Genomic DNA, 18442 nt, shown 5'->3' with positions numbered 1-18442 from the left:
CCTGTACACCACTCATATGTAAAAACATGTAGATCTATCTGTTCTATTAGTAAGTATCACATCAAGCTTCAACCCAACAAGCTTCTCAATACTAGAGAACAAGAGTCAGTCTAAGGTTCACTATGACCTCAGAAGGGCCAGTCAGCTTTTCCCGAATACAAAACATTCATCATCACTGATGCTTTTTTCTTAAAAAAACCCTCAAATTTCTCCCAGAGTACTCAGTAAGTTGTTAATAAATTCTCTGGGCCACTAGGGGCTCAAGAAACAGGAAAAGATGAAGAAACTGGATGACTTAGAGAAATCACCTGGTAGAAGCCAGAAGGAAACGCGATTCACACACTCACCTTTGCCCTGTGCTCAACATTGGCCTTCCTGTCCAAAAGCAGGCTGACCACCTCTGCTCGGCCTTGGAAACAGGCCAGGGTGAGAGCTGTGTTCCGGTTGGTCTCAATCTGGGCATTAATATCAGAACCCATATCAAGCAACAGTTTCACAGCAGGGACGTGGCCATTCATGGCAGCCAGCATCAGAGGAGAAATGCCAAGCTTACTACCAGTCCTAAAGGGAAAGAAACAAACTGCAGTTCCCAGAACTGGAGGAATACTTTGGGAAATGTTAAGTGTAGCTAATGCTTTGTTGTAAGCCAGAAAGGAACATATAACATATACAAATATAGAACCTGACCTAAAATACTAGCATTTTTTAATTGATTATGCAAAACCAGAGTAACTACATGCAACAGACAATTGCAATTGATGAAAAAGGAAAATAAATTTCAGCTTTTAGATGTTTAGATGGCTGAAGCACATATAAGTCTTAAATTATATACACTAAAAATCAAGGCTGCATCTGATTAATTCAGAAAAAAAACATGCTTCTAGCACACCTGCAGGTTTTCATTGTATCTAAGGACAGACTATATGTAAGTTTTCTTAAAATGAATAAAGAGGAGGCTTAAGAGACAGCTGTGTAAACTTGTTCTTCTTATTGAAAAAGAATTTCAAACAAACACAAAGAGCTGCCCTGAGTGCGTTGGCTGGTTCCTTTACCTGGTTCTATCAGAAATAGTTTTATTTCTAGACCCCAGAATGGTGGAAAAGGGAAAGCGAAGGAGTAAGTTTGCAAAATATAATAATCCCTTACAATTTATGCATAAGGGAGATGAAGTTTGTGTTAATTAATTAAAGGCAATTTAGAAGCCCTAAGAAAACAAACATACAGGATAACATCAGTGTAGAAAGTCTTGAAGGAGTCTGAAGGCATTAGAACTTCCAACCTGTGTCTCAGTATGTAGCCAACAAGAGTGTCCATGCTATGCTGCAGTTCAGCTGGTGCATAGTTACCTGGAATTTATTTCTGCCCCAGCATTAAGAAGAATCTTGATGATATTAACATAGCCACCAGATGCAGCAAGGCTTAACGGCGTATAGTCAGACACATTCCGATGTTCTTTATTTGCTCCCCGTGCCAACAGCAAATCAACCACCTGCAAAGACAGTACTTTCATTAAAAGGCATATTGTGGCCTTTGCTATTATGCAGGAAGTGAAAGGATGTTATCACATGTGAAATCTTCCAGTGTGTTAGCCGTCTCCACTGTCAACAGATAACATTCTACAGAAAGACCTCTATCCTCTTTTGCTTTCCTTTTACAGACGTGCTGTACAGACTTAGCAACTGATGAATACACCAGCCAGTCTGCATGTGTTGGAGCACTGCAGTACTTGCCTTCCAAAAAGATTCTCTTACCTAATAAAAAATGCACGACTTTAAAGTGAAGCTCTTCCTGTGAATCTTGAGCTCGCAAACAAAGGGTTTATTCCACTCTCATAATGTCTCCCACTGTCTGAGTGACTCTTTTCAGAAACCCCCACAACTTCAACTCAAATGACACTTGAGCCAAGTTTGACCCTCTGTATTACATGGTCTTTGGAGCAAGACAGGTAGTATAAATGAGCATAACTGATGCTAATGGAACAAGCATGAGGAAGGACTTCTCTATTAGAAGCTGCTTATGAGAAATAAAAGGGGGAAAAATTAAAACCTTTCTAGTGATGTGCTGCACTTCAGGGGGCCTCATTTTGCTACTAACATAGGCTAGGTGATCTTCAAATAAGCCAGAAAAAGAAGGCAGTTGCTAAGCCAGAAATGTAAGAGGTAGGTTCTGGCATAAGGCAAAAAATAAGGCGGAAGAAGAAAAGACTTAAGCAGTTCAATAAGTAATGCTATCACAGGCCACATTGATCTCTCCTTTTATTTTTGAGCAGCACTTTTACTGGTAAAGATCTGCAGTTCAAAGGTCAAAATGGAAACTTAACAATTTTGGCAAACTTTTAATCCTTACAAGTTCCCAAACCTACCCCCTGTTCTGAGAGCAGGGGGGATGCATAAAGGAAGTGTTCAGTGACTGAAGTTACTCATTAAACATCTCTATCTCCCTCACAAAAGTACTTAATCTTGCAAGGATACACTGACAGAAGAATGACCACAAGTTTTAACAATCATCAACTATCAAAATTTGGAAAAAAAAGTAAGAAATTAATAAAATTCCCTTACACTCTTGGAAGAAGAAAAAAGACATTTTTTTTTCTTGAAGGTTTTTAACTGTATGAGTGTAGCTCATTTATTGTACCATCACCAGAAGAACACTGTACAAAAAAAAAACTGTGCAAACTCATTGAGGATAGAGATGTCTGTACCTCTTGGCGTCCACCGGAGCATGCCAATGACAGTGGAGTGTCCTTTGTACGCTCGGACTGTGCCTCGATGTCCCCACCTTTGTCGAGAAGAATTTCCACTACACCAACATGTCCAGCAGTTGCAGCCAGAATCAAAGGTGTAAAACCTAGTAACAAGGAATCATGTTAAAAGCAACCCTGAAAATCTCAAAAGTATCATTAAGGAGCAGAAATGCACAAAAGGGTTAATTCACAACAACTTCTATTGATCAGACTGGAGGTTTCCTGGAGGCCACCATGTCAGACCCTTTCCCAGCCCTCTTCTGACCCTGACACATCTAGGCTCCAATTCCATCCTAATGTAATTAAAGGCTCTGCACAAGAAATCTAAACAGTGCTTGCACTGATCAATTTGTATTAAGTTCCAAGCAATTAATCTCTTTAGAGAAGTTACGGCTTTCCACTTGATTCCTATTTAATAAAGCTCCAGTAAGTGAACACATCTGCACTGTGCGTTTTGCTTATTTCCAGTGGTCAATATGAGTCCCAAGCAGAGACATGGTGGCTTTGTTCTCTCAGCTCTAAAAGATCAGAGTCTACTGAACTCTTATTTGGAATAATATGACACACAAGCTGACAAGTACTTCAGATACTGCTCAAATGCACTTCCTTTCAAAAATACAGTCAGAAGGGCATGCAATGTCACTGCCTCTTGATGGCAAATGTTTCTACATGAAGTGCAAGAATGCAATTCTACATTTTTGCAAGCTTCGGTAATTCACTGTGGCATAGAATCCCAAATTCCAATTTGAAATTCACTGTTTCGAGTTGTAGCTAATGATCAAACTGTTTTACTGTTTTAGCTTACCCTTCTTGTCTCTGTGTTCAATATTGGCACCACGTGCTATCAGTACAGATACAAGTTCTTCATGACCTCCTGCACATGCAAGGGTCAGAGCAGTGTCATGATTACTTTCAGTCTTCACAGTTGGGAAGAAAAAGAAGCAGATATTAAAAAATTAAACACAATTTAAGAGAACTTAAACATCTTTAAGACAGTACTAGATTAATTTTTTTTTCCCTTTCAGAACTTTTCTGAAAGCAAATCTAGTCCAAACCAACTGCAATTACTCACATGTGCATCGATGTCAACTGAAGGATACATAGGGAGCACGGACTGTGGGGGCACATTGCTGGAGGCCTGGGAGCAAGGCTCAGGAGTAGAGGATTCAGTAGGGAGCGAGGAGCTGGTGGAACCACTGGGCACTCTGCTGTTCACAGCTGAAAAGTAATAGCATGTTATTAATCCCCTCTTAGGAACACCACATATTATATGAAAAATATTTAGTTCCATAAAACTGAACCATTCTAATATCAAAACAGGAATGGGGGAAACAAGTGTTCCTAAAAACAAACAGGTTGGTGTCTTGCACAAAGCAGCTTTCCGGCAGTTAAACAGTGCAAGGATTGCCTCCAAACTGTGTTAAATTAGAAAATCATGTTATTAATTAGTCTGTATGCATTACAAGCATGAATTATAAAGATTATTAGTTATCCTGTTCAAATGGTAACCTTCAGTGTTAAGAGTTCAATCATATGCTCCAAGCAGGCAGATGATTTATCATCAAAACACAAGGCTAATGTTCAGAAATACAGTCTCATTCTGGACTTCAAAAATTTTTGAGGTAAATGTTAGTGCACACCTGGTCTCCAGAGAAGGTTTTCAAAGCAAGATGACTGACAGCAACTTACACCATTAATTGTGTCTCAGAGTTAAAACAACCCAGGAGGGGTGGAAGAAAAGCAGATGGGGGGGAGGAGGCAGTCCACAAAAATAAGAAAGCTGAAAACTGCCCTCCCTAAACTTTATTCTCATCGATCCACAGCCTGTAAAATATTTCCTCCTGAAGATCTAGTGCAGCTCAGGGACACAAGGAATGCAACTTTATATCCCTTTTTAAAAAAAATAACAAGATAAATATAATTGAGAATCAGATTTTATTCAGCTACTTTTAAATTAAACTCTACCAGAACAAGTAGAGAAATATGCCTGCACATATATATCCCGGGACCAAGACCTCTGTCTGTCTCTGTAACCAAAACAGAGGCCGTGGGGAGCTCAAATGAATCTAAGGCTCAGCTGGGATTACTTGGCAGGAAAGACTAACAAACCTAAGCACCAGCTATGAGTGCACTTTAAATATAGCAAGCCTTGCAAATATGGCAGCTGCATTTGACAAGTATTGTTACTGCTGGATTGCCCAACTTCCGTACTGTGCAGCCTCACACAATGGAATACCCGGTTAGCTTTAATTATTCCAAAACATACTCTATTTTTTAGCATTCCTGGAACAAGCAACCACTAAAAAATGGAGGTAAGAAATAAGCAGCAGCATTTTGCTTTTGTCCAGGCAATATGGGAAGATGAAGGATGAACACAAACCTAAGTATGACTTGAAGAGAAATTTTTGCAAAATTTTTCCCGGCTCAACCTTCCCAATTCCCCTGACAAATCACAGACCCACAATTACTCATAGAGAAACAGCACAGACAGAAAAGTCATAGAAAAATCGTCAACATGACCACTAATACCACTAATTAGGCACTGGAATAGGCTGCCTATGGAGGTTGTGGCTGCTCCCTCCCTGGAGGTGTTCAAGGCCAAGCTGGATGAGACTTTGTGCAGCCTGGTCTGTGTGAGGTGTCCCTGCTCATAGCAGGGAGGCTGGAACTTGGTCATCCTTAAGGTCACTTCCAACCTTCACCATTCCATCCCACCCCAGCCTATGGGACTACATAAGCATGACAAAGGAAACACAAACTAGAGTATGTTCAGATGAGTCCCTTTGGTTGGTTTCTGGAAACACTGGGGGGGGGCTGTCACCGATATTTTGGGGGTGTGACAGTTTTCAATTGCATTTTTTAAGTAAAGGTTTCTCCTTGGTGCATTGGCAAAAACCAGCATTAATATTTGGGTACCACAATAAAACAACAAAGTTGTATCCAAGTTCAGACTTTACACATTACAACTTTCAAGAGCAAACCAGGTTTGTGTTAGAAGTTTCAAATATAAAAGCTCCCACACTTCATCTGCTTACTATGGATTACCACTTATAGCAGCAGATGAGCACTAATTAATGCAATACAGTTTTGGTTTTTTTTGCTCAGTGCACTGAACAGCAAGATACTAATTGGATTATTCCTTCCAAAATACAAGACACCAAATTGCCCTGTTAAGGACTTAAGAGTAAATCAAACATGTCCTTTCTCATGAAAGACACTGGCCCAATGCTTTATTCTCTTTCAACTACAGGTAGATCTAAAACCACGTGCATGTGCTGTGCACACAAAGCAATGGTACACAGAGGAACTCCACCTGAGCCAGTCCAAGGTTCCTTCCTGCAATATACTCAATGTTGCTGTTACAGGTTCCACAAACTCTCTTCATTTCACAGCCATGACTGAAAACATCCAAGTATTTCTTGCATACTTTAGATTTTCATTGTGTGCTTGAAACATGAGTGTGCACAAAGTGCTTCAACTGCACAGTAACAACCATGTCAAACATGACAAATGGTAGTAGAAATGCAGAGAAAATTCTGCCCCAAACTCTTGTTTGAAACAAAATCTAACAACAGTCTACTACAACACCCACTTATTATTCATCCCTTCTATAACTACTGAGTTTACAAAACTGCAAGATTTTTTGAAGTGTAACTTCTGTTTCCTTAGTGTGGCTGGCAAAAGCAACAACAGAACTTGTGCTTTGTGGAGCAAAACATGTCTGAGAACTTCTGCCTCTAGTTTCATGGGGCTGATTTAGTTCAGCCTAACTAACACAACATTCAGATTTTTTAATTCAGAATCTGACCTCACAGACTTTTAACTAAAAGATGACTCCAACATTCCTTTGCATACATTTGTATGAAATTTGAGTTAACTTGCATTTCTCAAAGTCCATTTCTGTATTACCAACCTTGACCACAGGAGGTGGGACAGCTACTGCTCCTGCACAAACCCCATCTAGAGAGATGCAGCTGTCCCACCTATGGGACACAATGGGAGAGCCAACTCTCAGCTTCTGCCTCCCCCTACCAGGGGGGACCCAGCTGTGCCCCTGGAGATGGCTCCATTGGTGTGACTTCCCTGGCCCCAGGGAAGTTGAGGAAGTCTTGTCAATCACTAGTCTGTAGCAGGGCACACTCACGGAGCTAATGTGCAGCCTCCCTGACGAGCAATACCACCATGGCCACTCCAGACTTTCATCTCAGTAACTGGATTTAAATCAGGAATGAACATGGCATGGCAGCAGCTCTGCAGTGAAGAGCAGCACTGGCACTCCTAGGAGTCTCAAGAGCAAAGTGAGCTGGAGGGCATAAAACCAGCCCTGGGGGATGATCACCCTCAGCCATCTCTACACTGCACTACAGGATTTTAACAGACTAGAAAAATGTGTGCCTTTCACCTTCTGAGAGGACATGAGGGCAACTTTCCACCATGCAGATTGCTTCCTACTGAACTGGCTTTCCTCTGGGAAGGGTACTGACAAACACACTGATAGCTTGGTATTTAGCAAAAACCACAAAAATCGATTTTTGCAACCTGCACCTCAGATCTTTACAAAGTACCTGTTTTGTGACATAGCTGTTGGATGTTTCCATAGACTTCAACAGTCAAAAGACTTGTATTTTAAAAAAATTATTCTACATGCTACAAAATCCAGGTTCTCCATGTTTCAAGAAGGGCTTGAAACTTTCCAGAGGGACTTTCTTTGAATCAGTGTGAAGTCAAAGACAGGTCCCTCAAAGATATGGATTACTATTTTCAAAAGTTATTAAAAATTATCACAGGAAACATGAGTAAAACAAAAGAAAGCAAGAACTTGGCATTTTATCTAAGCACAACTTGGAAGGCATTGGCAGAACCTCAAGAAAGCATGTCTGGATGACACTGCAGCTGTAATCCATAACTGCATCTACCTAACCATTGCCATGCCATGAGCATGGATGTGCACGAATACTGAACTTGGATTTCAGTTCTCCTTTCATCAAAGGAACTGGGATTTTCAGGCCAAAGAAAACAATCCTTTTTCCATGCTTTTGCATGCAGCTTCTCAGTTACGTTACGGCACAGAGGCTTTTGCACATTGGTAACTGGGTCTTGTGTTGTGACTCTCACTCCCAGTTATCCTAGTAGCCAGTTTTACTCCAAACAGCAACCCTATATACAGTAACTCAGATGTCACCTTCTAAATAATTACAAATAGGAGCCTGCAGGAGAGTCAGATAGAAGCACAGAGATGCCACTTCCTAACTAAAAATACCAGCTGAGTAGAACGGGAGTAAAAATGCTCCAACTAGAGACAAAATCTAGCAACAAAGAAAAATGTTCTTAATCTGAATAAGCTAAAACAGAAAAAAAGCCCCAATTTAGACACTGCCAAATAAGAAACCTACTACGCCTAAATCCATAATGTGAACTGAAGCAAAACTCCAACTTTGCAAAACAAGATGCTTCAAGTAACCAAACGTGCACTGAGTAACAAAAATTAGATCCAGAATGTCCTCTTCTACCGGAGGATGCAATCCAAAATAATTTACTGCTTTTCTACTCTAAATTGCACGATGTCTACATCTCTTTTGAAAATGCTACTAAAAATTTGACTGTTGTATGCCCTCAAAGATAAGTTTAGTTGCAAGATTTTTGCTTCAGCACATCTGGATAAACTCCTTACAATCAAAAAACATTGTGGAGTAAAAAGAATTGCTTTTTACGTTTCACCTAACTTTCCAAAGGTTACTTGGTTACTTCTGTGTAGCTTTACACATCTAGCAGTGACTGACTGCCAGTAAAACCTCCAGCACTTCACACTTTAACATTAACCATCTCAATACCTAGCAGCTGACAAATTATGCTAGCACACTGGCAAGATAAATACTTCATTTACATATGTTGTCACAATTAAGTTAGTCAGCACAAGAAAGGCTTTGTAGAAATGCAAGTTCTCCCTTCAAGCTAGTCTCAAATAGAGGCTTTGAAAAATTTGCCTCTTATATCACCACTAGTAAGAAAAACAGTATTTCCATGTAGAGGGCAAAAAAGCTGATTTGACATTTCTGTTCTTCGGAAGTAGACCTGCTAGAAACTAGAATAACTCCGCAAGAAAGAAATGTTCGTAACTCTTGTAAAATAAGAGCCACTCACCACCTTCACTGCAGCCACACCAGTAGTACCGAGAAGTAGGGAAACACTTCATCAGCCCACCTGAGGGCAAGACACAGCTTCTAACTGAGATGAGAGTTCCCATGCACCCAGCACAAGCTCCTTAATTTTACCTGGCATCTGTAGCATGCATGTAAAAATCAGTTCCCGGAACAGTCTCTATGGCTCAAAATTTCTTTACAAAATTAAGGACTAACAGGCAAGTTTGTGGAAAAAGCTCAAGTGCCTTTTAAATATGGAGTTTGAGTATGAATAGGTAGTTACAGTTTGGTTGTAAATGTACTTAAGTTTGAGATATAGTAGGACTATAATTTCACTCTTTCACACAGTCTAGATTTTAAAAGTAGCAAAATATCTAATTCTCTTCCAACAACTTTTTGGCAAGAGGGAAGTAAAACAAACTTAAGAATCTCGTAAGAAAATCTATTTCAATAAAACAACATCAATGCATTTTTGCAGGGACCTCTGGAATTGGACAGCTGAAGTTTTCTTGAGTCCCATTGCTGTGAATACAGTTTCTAATAGTTGTAGAAGAGCATACTATTTGAACCAATTTTTGCAATGAGCAAATCCCATTTCTTAGCAAAAAATGTCTTTACCCACTTTGCAAGGACAGCAAAGAGTTTCAGAAAAATGAACCAATGGCTAGTCATGGTTTTTTAAATTATTTTTAAGACAAAGCTTTTCTAGTTGTTTGCAGCCTTTCCTCCAGCAGCTCAGCTCTCACGCTCAGCTGACTGTGGCAGGGCTTGGTATGGGTGCATCAAGTGTTCTGGCTGTGATGTCCAGTGCTACCTGTGAAAGCACATACACTACATGGTCTTGTGCTAGAGATGTCAAACTGTCAGCAACAGGAACTACCTTGAAAATGAAGCCCTTGTTGATTAAGTTTTGCATTAACCATTCAGATTTTCCTCCTCACACACTGCAGTAAAATCTTGAGTAATAAAAATCAAGAATAATCCAGTTGCTTTTTTAATACCCTGAAGAGCAGGGTAGAGTGGGGGAGGGAGGAAATCCAGGCCAGAAAAGGGGCAACTGAAACTGATTATTTATAATCCAATACAATTTCTTTGAATTACACTGGATAGCTGAAGGAAGCTGGTGCATCACTCCACAATAGCCCACCAACTATGACTTCCATGGGAGCTTGCACAGTCACAGCTAGTCTCAACTTGCACAAGCTCAATGCAATTACCATTCTAAAAATCCACAGGAATGGCTGGCAAAAGGTCTTACCACATATTTCTACAATCTTCCAATAAACTTAAGGAGAACAGGGCAGTGACTATGGGGAGGGGAAGAAGAGACAAAATAAGGGCTGAGGGACAGACATAAGGTGCAAAGGGAAACACCTAATTAAAAAAAACAAACTACAGACCAAACAACACTGTCTATATCCTACATACCTCCAGCAGCAAACATCAATCCTAGTCAAATCCATGAAATGAAGTAAACCCAAACGATCATTCTTTTTCCACCAGGGGAACTCGCACAAGCCAATGTGTGGGAACTTCCATTCTTCTTCACACCCTTATCAACAGCTGGAAGGATGGCTGGATTTTTTGCTTTTCATCCATATAACAGGACACATTTTTGTCATATGTTCTATCTAAAAAGCAGATATTCCTGCACAACCACCAGCGTTTAGAGGGTATTCTGAAAACACAAGCCTCTGCAGAGCTGAGCAGTTGTTTGCAGATTCCAGGTTGTGTTTAAACTGTACCAACACCCTGAGCAGCAAGAAGGCCACACATCCATACAGGTGACAAGAAATTGACTATTTCTAGAGATTTTCTTCTACACTGAAGAAAGTCATTCAGATACAAGCCTGTATCAAAATTTATACAGAAGATATAAAACTGTCATGCTTCCATGTTTCCTAGTGTGCACTACTAATCACTTATAAGGCTATTTAAAGAAACACAGAAAAAGATGAGGCCAAAGGGGTTAAAACAGGTCTCAAGTACAGGAAATTTTACACTTTGGAAAAAAAAGATATTTAAAAGTCTTATGTTAGAATTGGAAGTCACTATTAGGATTAATAGTACTAATCAGGAACTTTATTCTTAAGCAAGTACTCCCAAACTGGAAAACCCCCGAGATGTTTTTGGAGGGAAGGAGAGAGAGGGAAACTGAGCACACAAATTAATGTAAAAATAGTTATGTTTCTTAACCCACCTGCTATTAGGTCATCAAGAGTGTCGGTAAGCGTCTGTGCTGGAGTGGCAACCATTAATCCGTCTGGTTCTTGAACTAAGAGCCCCTGCCCAGCAATTTGCTGCTGCTGTCCTACATTCTGCTGATTCCCTAATGCTTTCTGAAGTTCAAGAGACTCTGTCCCATGATAACCTAAATTACCAGAAAAATTACATTGCGATGCTGGCAAAGGCTGGATAGGGACAAACTCTATTTGTTCAGTAGGTGGTGGAGACTGTTGCTGCTCATCATCTTTAGACAAGATTGTGTCAACCTGAGATAACCCTGAAAAGTTATCCTCTGGCAAACCCTTATTAGCTTCCACTTCTGGGAAGACCCCTGTAAGTGGGCACTGCTGCTGCAGGGGAAGTGGTGTGTCTGTCTGACCTTTGGTCTCCAAATATTCTTTGGTAAACTGCTGTTGGGTTTTCATCTGCAACTGCCTTTCCACCTTCTGCAGCTCCTTCAATATTTTCTTCTTCTTCTGTACTTGTTCTTCTCTGTTCTTTTTAAGTTCTTCAATCTTATCTTTATTTAAAGGTTCACCTTGAATTAATTCCAATGATTTAAGTTGTGCTTTTTCAATAGCACTAATTCTCTGTCCAAGTTCATTCAGCTTGCCTTCAGTCTCTTCTACTATGCATTCCAAAGGCTGGTATGGGTGAAAAGGTGGCAGTAGGTCCTTATCTGCTACCTGCAGGGAACTTGACTTCTGCTTGGATGCACCTAAGCACATGAAAAATGTTTGAAAAAATGCCATGCTGAAGATACCCCAAACCTCCCCTCTCACCCACCAAAAAAAAAAAAGGAAAAAAAAGAAAAAAAAAACAAAAAGAAAAAAAAAGAAAAAAAGAAAAAAATCTTTACAACTAACACTGCACATCTGTCAAACCACAAAAAGGTAAACCTTACTCTGCATGTCAAGACAAGAAAGGACAAAGCATATAGCTGATATTTTCAATATTGATCCTAATATCCCTTTAACACAGCTATTTTAATCTTAAGGAATAAGGAACTTCTGTGGTTTCTGACACACATGACAATGCACCTGGGAAGTGTCATCAGTGAGAACGGCAAGCAATTTAAATCATTTTCTCAGTTCCCAAAGTTGTTCTGGTATGCAGAGCCATTAAGCTATTTTCCAGACTGACTTTCAACAGCAAGGTTACAAGGGAACATCATCTAGATTTGACAGCAGACTAACCCTACAGCAAGATCAGTATTTTGAACTAGTACTTCTCCAAACACTCTAGCATTCCACCTTTACATTACAAACAGAATCCTGCCAGTGATTAACATATACCAATATATTTGAAGCATCAGCACCTTTTTAAAAGTTCTGAGATAACATTAACAGCTTGCTTGCCTCCATCTCTACAGTAACAAATTAAAAATTCTGCTCACTTCTAAGACTTAAAAAAATAATCTTCAACATTAATCTAGCAAGGAACACCAAGCAGGGGCAGCACTTCTCTTGAGTGCTCACTGCCTTCCAACAACCCTTTGCCAAAAGCTTTACCTGTGAAACCTCCAGATCTTGCTAATAGAAATCTATTTAGTGCTCAAATTTTGATAATTCCTTCACTGTAAGAAACTTCAATTAAAAATGTCAAAGGTTTTAGCCTGACTAAATAATGTTCTGCAGTAACACTAATTTACAATACCCAGTGATATATATAGCATTTTTTGTTAAAATAAAATTTAAAAAATTTTTAAAAAAGGAAAAAAGAAGAAAGCTTGAGTATTTACAAAGCAGACTCATATAATTTTAATAATTAAATGGAGAATTAAAATTATGTACATTTTGACCTACGGCTTAATAAAGCTACCTACACATCACAAAGTTAAATGAAAATCTGAATGCAAAAACCAAGTCCCACATCTGGCACTAGCTTTAGAAGGATTAAGTTTCCTAGAACACAGATTTATTTCTCTGTGTCTTCTCTCCCCAAAATACTAATTGATACTAATACAATTTGCTGCTGAACATCTTCACCAGACTCTCTGGAGCCAAAGCAAAACATGTCCAAATTTAAGGGAAACAACAATTTTACTAACCCCAGGAATCACCCCAACATTTCACAAACACTACAGACAACTTCAATAAGTTCTTTCTCCAGTTCATTACTTCACACGGCTGCCTTGTACAAGCCAGCAGTTCCAGCTGAACACCTATTCCAACCACTATTATTATTTTGTCTCTGAAGCATTAATGAGTCCCAAGATAATTTCTCAGAAGACAACAAAGAACTGGACTAAAGTTTAGCAGTAACTTGCTTTGTGCTGGCTGGTGGATACCTAGCTCAAGCCTGCCATAAACTGCTGGCTCTTTGGCTTTGGAGAGTACTTAGGGTTTTATATAGTTCTCCTCCCATTTTAAAAAATGTGACTTACAAATGATACAAGTTTTGAAGACCACTCCTGAAAAATATATTTGCACTCACCAAAAGATCTCTAAAATGCTTGTCTATATATTTGTTAGAAACTAGTAAAAGTCAATTGGTGTCTTCTGAACCTAAGCTGCTCCACTGCTGAAGTAGCAGCAACATTATGGTAACCTAACTCAAATCAGCCCTGCCTTTAAGATGTGACTAAGATGAGAAGCCTTTGCGCTTCTCTGTTTAATGGCAGCCTCAAGGCTACCATTTCCATCCCAGCCCAAAGCATTCCCACAGCCTGGCAGCTCTGGGCAGCTTCCATCACTCTCTAGGAAAGAAAAGCTGCAGTTCACAAGGAGCCTCCCAAAAAATCAAGTACCAATATTGTCTCTCTCAACTAAATCCCACGTGGGGAGAAAACAAGCCTGTCAAAGGAAAACTCTTCTACAAGCACAAGAGAAGGTAAAGAGATGAAGCCTGGCATTGAGAGCTGGGTTGGGTGGAGGAGCCAAGGCTGGTCTCACAGTGGACAGTGCTTCCCAGGCAGCAGCTCACACTGGGAATGAACAAGGAAAGTTGGGACAGTTTCTGAAGACAGGTGTTTAGGAAACCAGCAAAAGGCTCTCAAGTTCCAAAAGCAGTGGGAGATTTACTTTAATCAGCTTATAATTAGTTAGCATGGCCACTTTTCACATTCCAGCACCCTTTCCATGCCAGAAAATAGTTGCAACCTGGAATCTTGAGGATACTGAAAGAGGGGGAGGGATAGCAAGAAAGATCTGCTAAACCTCACATGCACACCTGAACAGCCAGGTCCAACCAGAGCTGGAGAAAACACTGCTAGCAGCTTTCAATCTGTAAGCACTGTAATATAATAACACCATATTTTAATGTTGGAAGTATTTAAAAGTAGCAATTTCCTGTTTTATCCAAATCTCTTCTGTGTTGCAATATCCTGAAGAATACTGTGCCCATTTTAGTAATTAGGAATAAGACATTACTTTATACTTTTACTTTTGAAATACGTAAGTGCAGTGAGATTTAAAAATCTCAACACAGGCTAGATCATAATTACTTGAACTTTTTTTTTATTATTTGGTTAATTTATCTTTTTGGTGGAGCATCAGTCTTTTACACAAACAACCTACAAAATTAAACCTACCAACATTAACTAGTAAATCTAGCCTCTAAAGCAACTGTCTTGGTCACTTTTAGAATACTCTTTTAGTATGACATGAAGACTGAGGATACATGAAATCCAGATGTTGCTACACAAATGCCTCCTAATCATGATTACAGACAGAATTGTTCAGTTGACAGAAAACCCAGAGTGGTTATGGGCACCTCAGGAAAGCTGCAGAATAAGGAAACAACCATTTCCCAATGTATTTGGTGATCAGTAACACCAATTGGTCTTTTACTTATATTTCCATATTCCCACAGGTTCTCGTCCCCAACCTGACCAATTCAGCCTTCACTGCCATTCCTGCAGAGCACACATCTTCAGCCAGTTTTCTGACCAACACATGTCTTGGTGTAAGACCTATTCTACACAAATACAGCTTCCCATCCATCCCTCTGACTTCTTATTCTCTGTAGGAAAAGAGGTAAATGTTTCCTGTGGAAAATTCTCCTGCATACTGCAGGTAATCTCCTAAGTACCTGAGCTGTAACAGTCTGTTCAGCTACATGATCCTTGCTCAAGCACCACTGCTGCTCTCTTCAGCACCTAGTAACACACAGGGAGGACAGACACCACTACCAGTTCTTAATGACTGCTGGCTGCAAGTAGCTTTTAAAGGTTTTAGACACTGTGAGCAAGCATTTGGAAAAATAATGTTCATATTTATAGCCCCTGGGTGGCTCTCATGAGCAATTAAGTTCTTCTAATTTAAATTTGCTTAACGCACATTGTTGCCTACAAACAAAACCATATTTCATCCCAAGTGCTTCTAATTCTCAAAGAACTTGTTCTTCTAGCCCTGACTTATAATTCATAGGGTGTCTTCTCCTAAGAAAGGAGTAATGTATATGCCCTTTCACAATGAATAGGTGAGATGCTACTGGTCCAAAACAAACCTATCTAAAACTACCCTGTTGACCCCAATGCCAGTGTTGTAAGATGTACCTCCATTTGCTAACACCCGAGTGACAGCCCTGTAGTCCACAGCAGCAGCACAGGCAGGGACTTGTGCTGTCCTCTGCAGGTCTGAGGACTGATATATACTCCAAGGAAGTGTTCAAGAAACATGATGTAGACAATTCATGTTCAGATGTTACCCTAAAAGCGCAGAGGAATTAGCAAGGAAAGACATTTGTTATATTTTAGAGCAAGCAACTTAAGAAAAATCACTACTTAATTTCGAGGTCTTTTCAGAAAAATAAAAAGGGGAAAGGTTTGGTTTTCCAATCCATTAAATTCTTCTTCTGTAAACACAACTGCATTTCAGCTTAGTGGTCTTTATCTTGGCCACCACCTGAAACAATTCTAGTATACTTTATTTCTTAGTTGATGAAATTCTGGGGCTTGTTGACAGCTTCTTTATTTCTAGACTTGTTAAATGGGGGAAATAATATCCAAACAAATTCCAAAAGATTTTTCCAGCATAAAAATGATAGCAAGAAAAGTCAACTGTGTGATACACATTTGCACATTAAAATACACCTTCTTTGCTGGAACCAACACCTAGCATATAAATCTGTATTAATCATGATGTCATCCTAATATTACCTAGAACTTTAAAAAAACCCAACAAAACAAACAACAAACACACCACAAACCAGAATTCAGTCTGATTTAAAACCTTCACCTCAGTGAGGACTATATAATCTTTCTAGTTCTACAGTTAACCTGGCCCCTGCTTCAGTTAAATCACATGAGATCTCTGCCAGCACAGAAGTCAGATATCAAAATAAAAGACTTAGCAATGGCATACATGGGGATAAAGTATATTGAAGGTCTCACTTAAAAAGCTTAGAGATTCCAAAAATCCTCCTCAACTTTAAGGAAACTCTGGTTTCCTTCCTAGGGATCAAAGGCAGATGTCAGAAACTTTTCCATGAATAACTGAAGTCTATTAAGTCTTGTGGAATTCTAAAAAAATATGCACTACAAACAAGAAATGCTACAAGTTACTGGCCACTTAAAAAAAACAGTGAAAAAGTCTAATGACAGTATGTTGATAGGTTTTAAGCACTCAGTTAAGGCAAATTACTTCATTTATAAGCACGCTTTCAGATCAGCTATGAAGTAAAACAAATCTGGAGAAAAACTTCAAATGCAACTGATACCTCGGCCTCAAAGATAGACTAATTTAAGTTCCGACCTGTTTAAAAACACCTTAAATAGTTAAGACATTTCAACTAGAATTGTAGAATCACAGAATCATCATCAATGTTGGAAAAGACCTTCAAAATCATCAAGTCTAACCATTTACCCTACAGCCCCTAACCACTAAATCATCTCCCTAAACACCACCTCCACCCATTTTTTGAACACCTCCAGGGATGGTGCCTCTACCACCTCTCTGAGCAGCCTGTTCTAAGAAAACAATCCTACTGTTCTCCATGGATTTCCTGAGCATCCCCTCGCTGCACTAGAATGTTGTTTTTCAATAGTGTTCAAAAAACATGCCATGGGCTTGAGGCAGTGTGCTCACCAGAGGGCTCTGCAAAAGACTACAGCAGAATCACAAACACCACTGGGAGATTCACAGCTCACTCTTAGCAAACACGAGCTTGCACTTCCAAACTAGACAAGATTATCAACGGTAACAGTATTGCACCAGCTGATTTCCTGAAGAAATCCAACAACACTTCTTTCAACCATTTCACGTGCTGGGCACTGAGACTCCCTTGCCCCAGGAGCACTTGGAGCTGCATCGCAGCCACTGCGCTTTACAGCCCTCAGAGTAAGAGGGGAACCGGCCCTGCAGGAACAGCATGTTTGGTTTGTTGAGTCAGAAGACTCTCTTGTGTTGAGTTGCTGCATCACAATTACTGCTGAACAATCCTGACCATGTTCACACAAGGGCAGCAGTAAGCACAAAACACCAAGGAAGAGATCTCTTGCCTCTCTCTATGGAAGCACAAAGATCTGAACTTCACTGGGATTTCACCTCTACATGGACACAACAGCCACATGCTAATCATAGTGCATGAAAACCAGTCCTTTCTAAGCACAGAAGAGTTGAGGTCTGGTCAGTCCCAAGAAATAGTTCTGCTTCTTCTTCCACCTGAATTTTCTTCAGCTCTTGTGGAGGCTACCATCCTCATATATCACCTTTACCTGAGTCACTGTGAGCTCTGAAACGTTTCTCTTTTCAGCTGCTAACACTGATATTAAATCCTTTGCCAAATTATTTATTCAAAGGGCAGTTATTCCATACATGTTCTTACTTTACTAAAAATAATAATGTAATTTGAAATTAGAGCATAAATTCCTCTTGAAAAACACCAGGCCGTATGTTAATCTTAACAATAACATACAAGTCTATTCTAATTTTACATTTGACTTGCCAAGAACTCTTCAGCAAACAAGTTGTTAATACTGCATTTCTTACATAACTAATAAAGGTTCTTAGAAACCAGCCTGTGCTGAGGTTAAGAAGGTCAGGTGCTCCTCTCCTTCCTCCAAGTAGAATTTATAAAAAAACTTCAGAAACCTAATCCTAACTGTGAAGGCAAGAGATTTGTCTTCTCCAGGATGAACAGTTTTGTTCCCTAAGAACTTCAGACTGCTTTCCCCCTACCCATGGAAACAATAAACACACCTTGACTCACACCCTCTTTGCCGCTTGTCTCCCAAGAAGTCTAACAATAGAAGTTTGGTATATTAAAGCCATGTGTGTATAACAAGTTAAGAATGGAAGTTCAGTAGAGTACTAATGATACCACAGTTAACGTAGCAGGCTGGTACCACCACAATGATCACAGTGTTTTATCACAAAAACACCATTTTCCC

At 39.7% G+C, this 18442-nt stretch overlaps 1 protein-coding gene across 3 annotated transcripts in view; it reads right to left on the bottom strand.

Moving 5' to 3' along the window:
- Window positions 1-18442, bottom strand: part of ANKHD1 (ankyrin repeat and KH domain containing 1) — a 110440-nt gene that overhangs the window by 23879 nt on the left and 68119 nt on the right. For all 3 annotated transcript variants that reach the window (XM_051630965.1, XM_051630966.1, XM_051630967.1), the window contains 6 exons: window positions 11084-11827; window positions 3816-3961; window positions 3549-3660; window positions 2702-2847; window positions 1347-1489; window positions 348-561 (listed from right to left, as the gene is read on the bottom strand). In XM_051630965.1, coding sequence (XP_051486925.1) covers window positions 348-561; window positions 1347-1489; window positions 2702-2847; window positions 3549-3660; window positions 3816-3961; window positions 11084-11827 — 1505 coding nt within the window. The remainder of the gene's footprint in view (window positions 1-347; window positions 562-1346; window positions 1490-2701; window positions 2848-3548; window positions 3661-3815; window positions 3962-11083; window positions 11828-18442) is intronic.

This window comes from Apus apus, chromosome 13 (genome assembly GCF_020740795.1).
Source record: "Apus apus isolate bApuApu2 chromosome 13, bApuApu2.pri.cur, whole genome shotgun sequence".
NCBI classification, from domain to species: Eukaryota; Metazoa; Chordata; class Aves; order Apodiformes; family Apodidae; genus Apus; species Apus apus.
The sequence above is the reverse complement of the archived record's forward strand: the minus strand, read 5'-3'. Positions and strand labels throughout refer to the sequence as shown.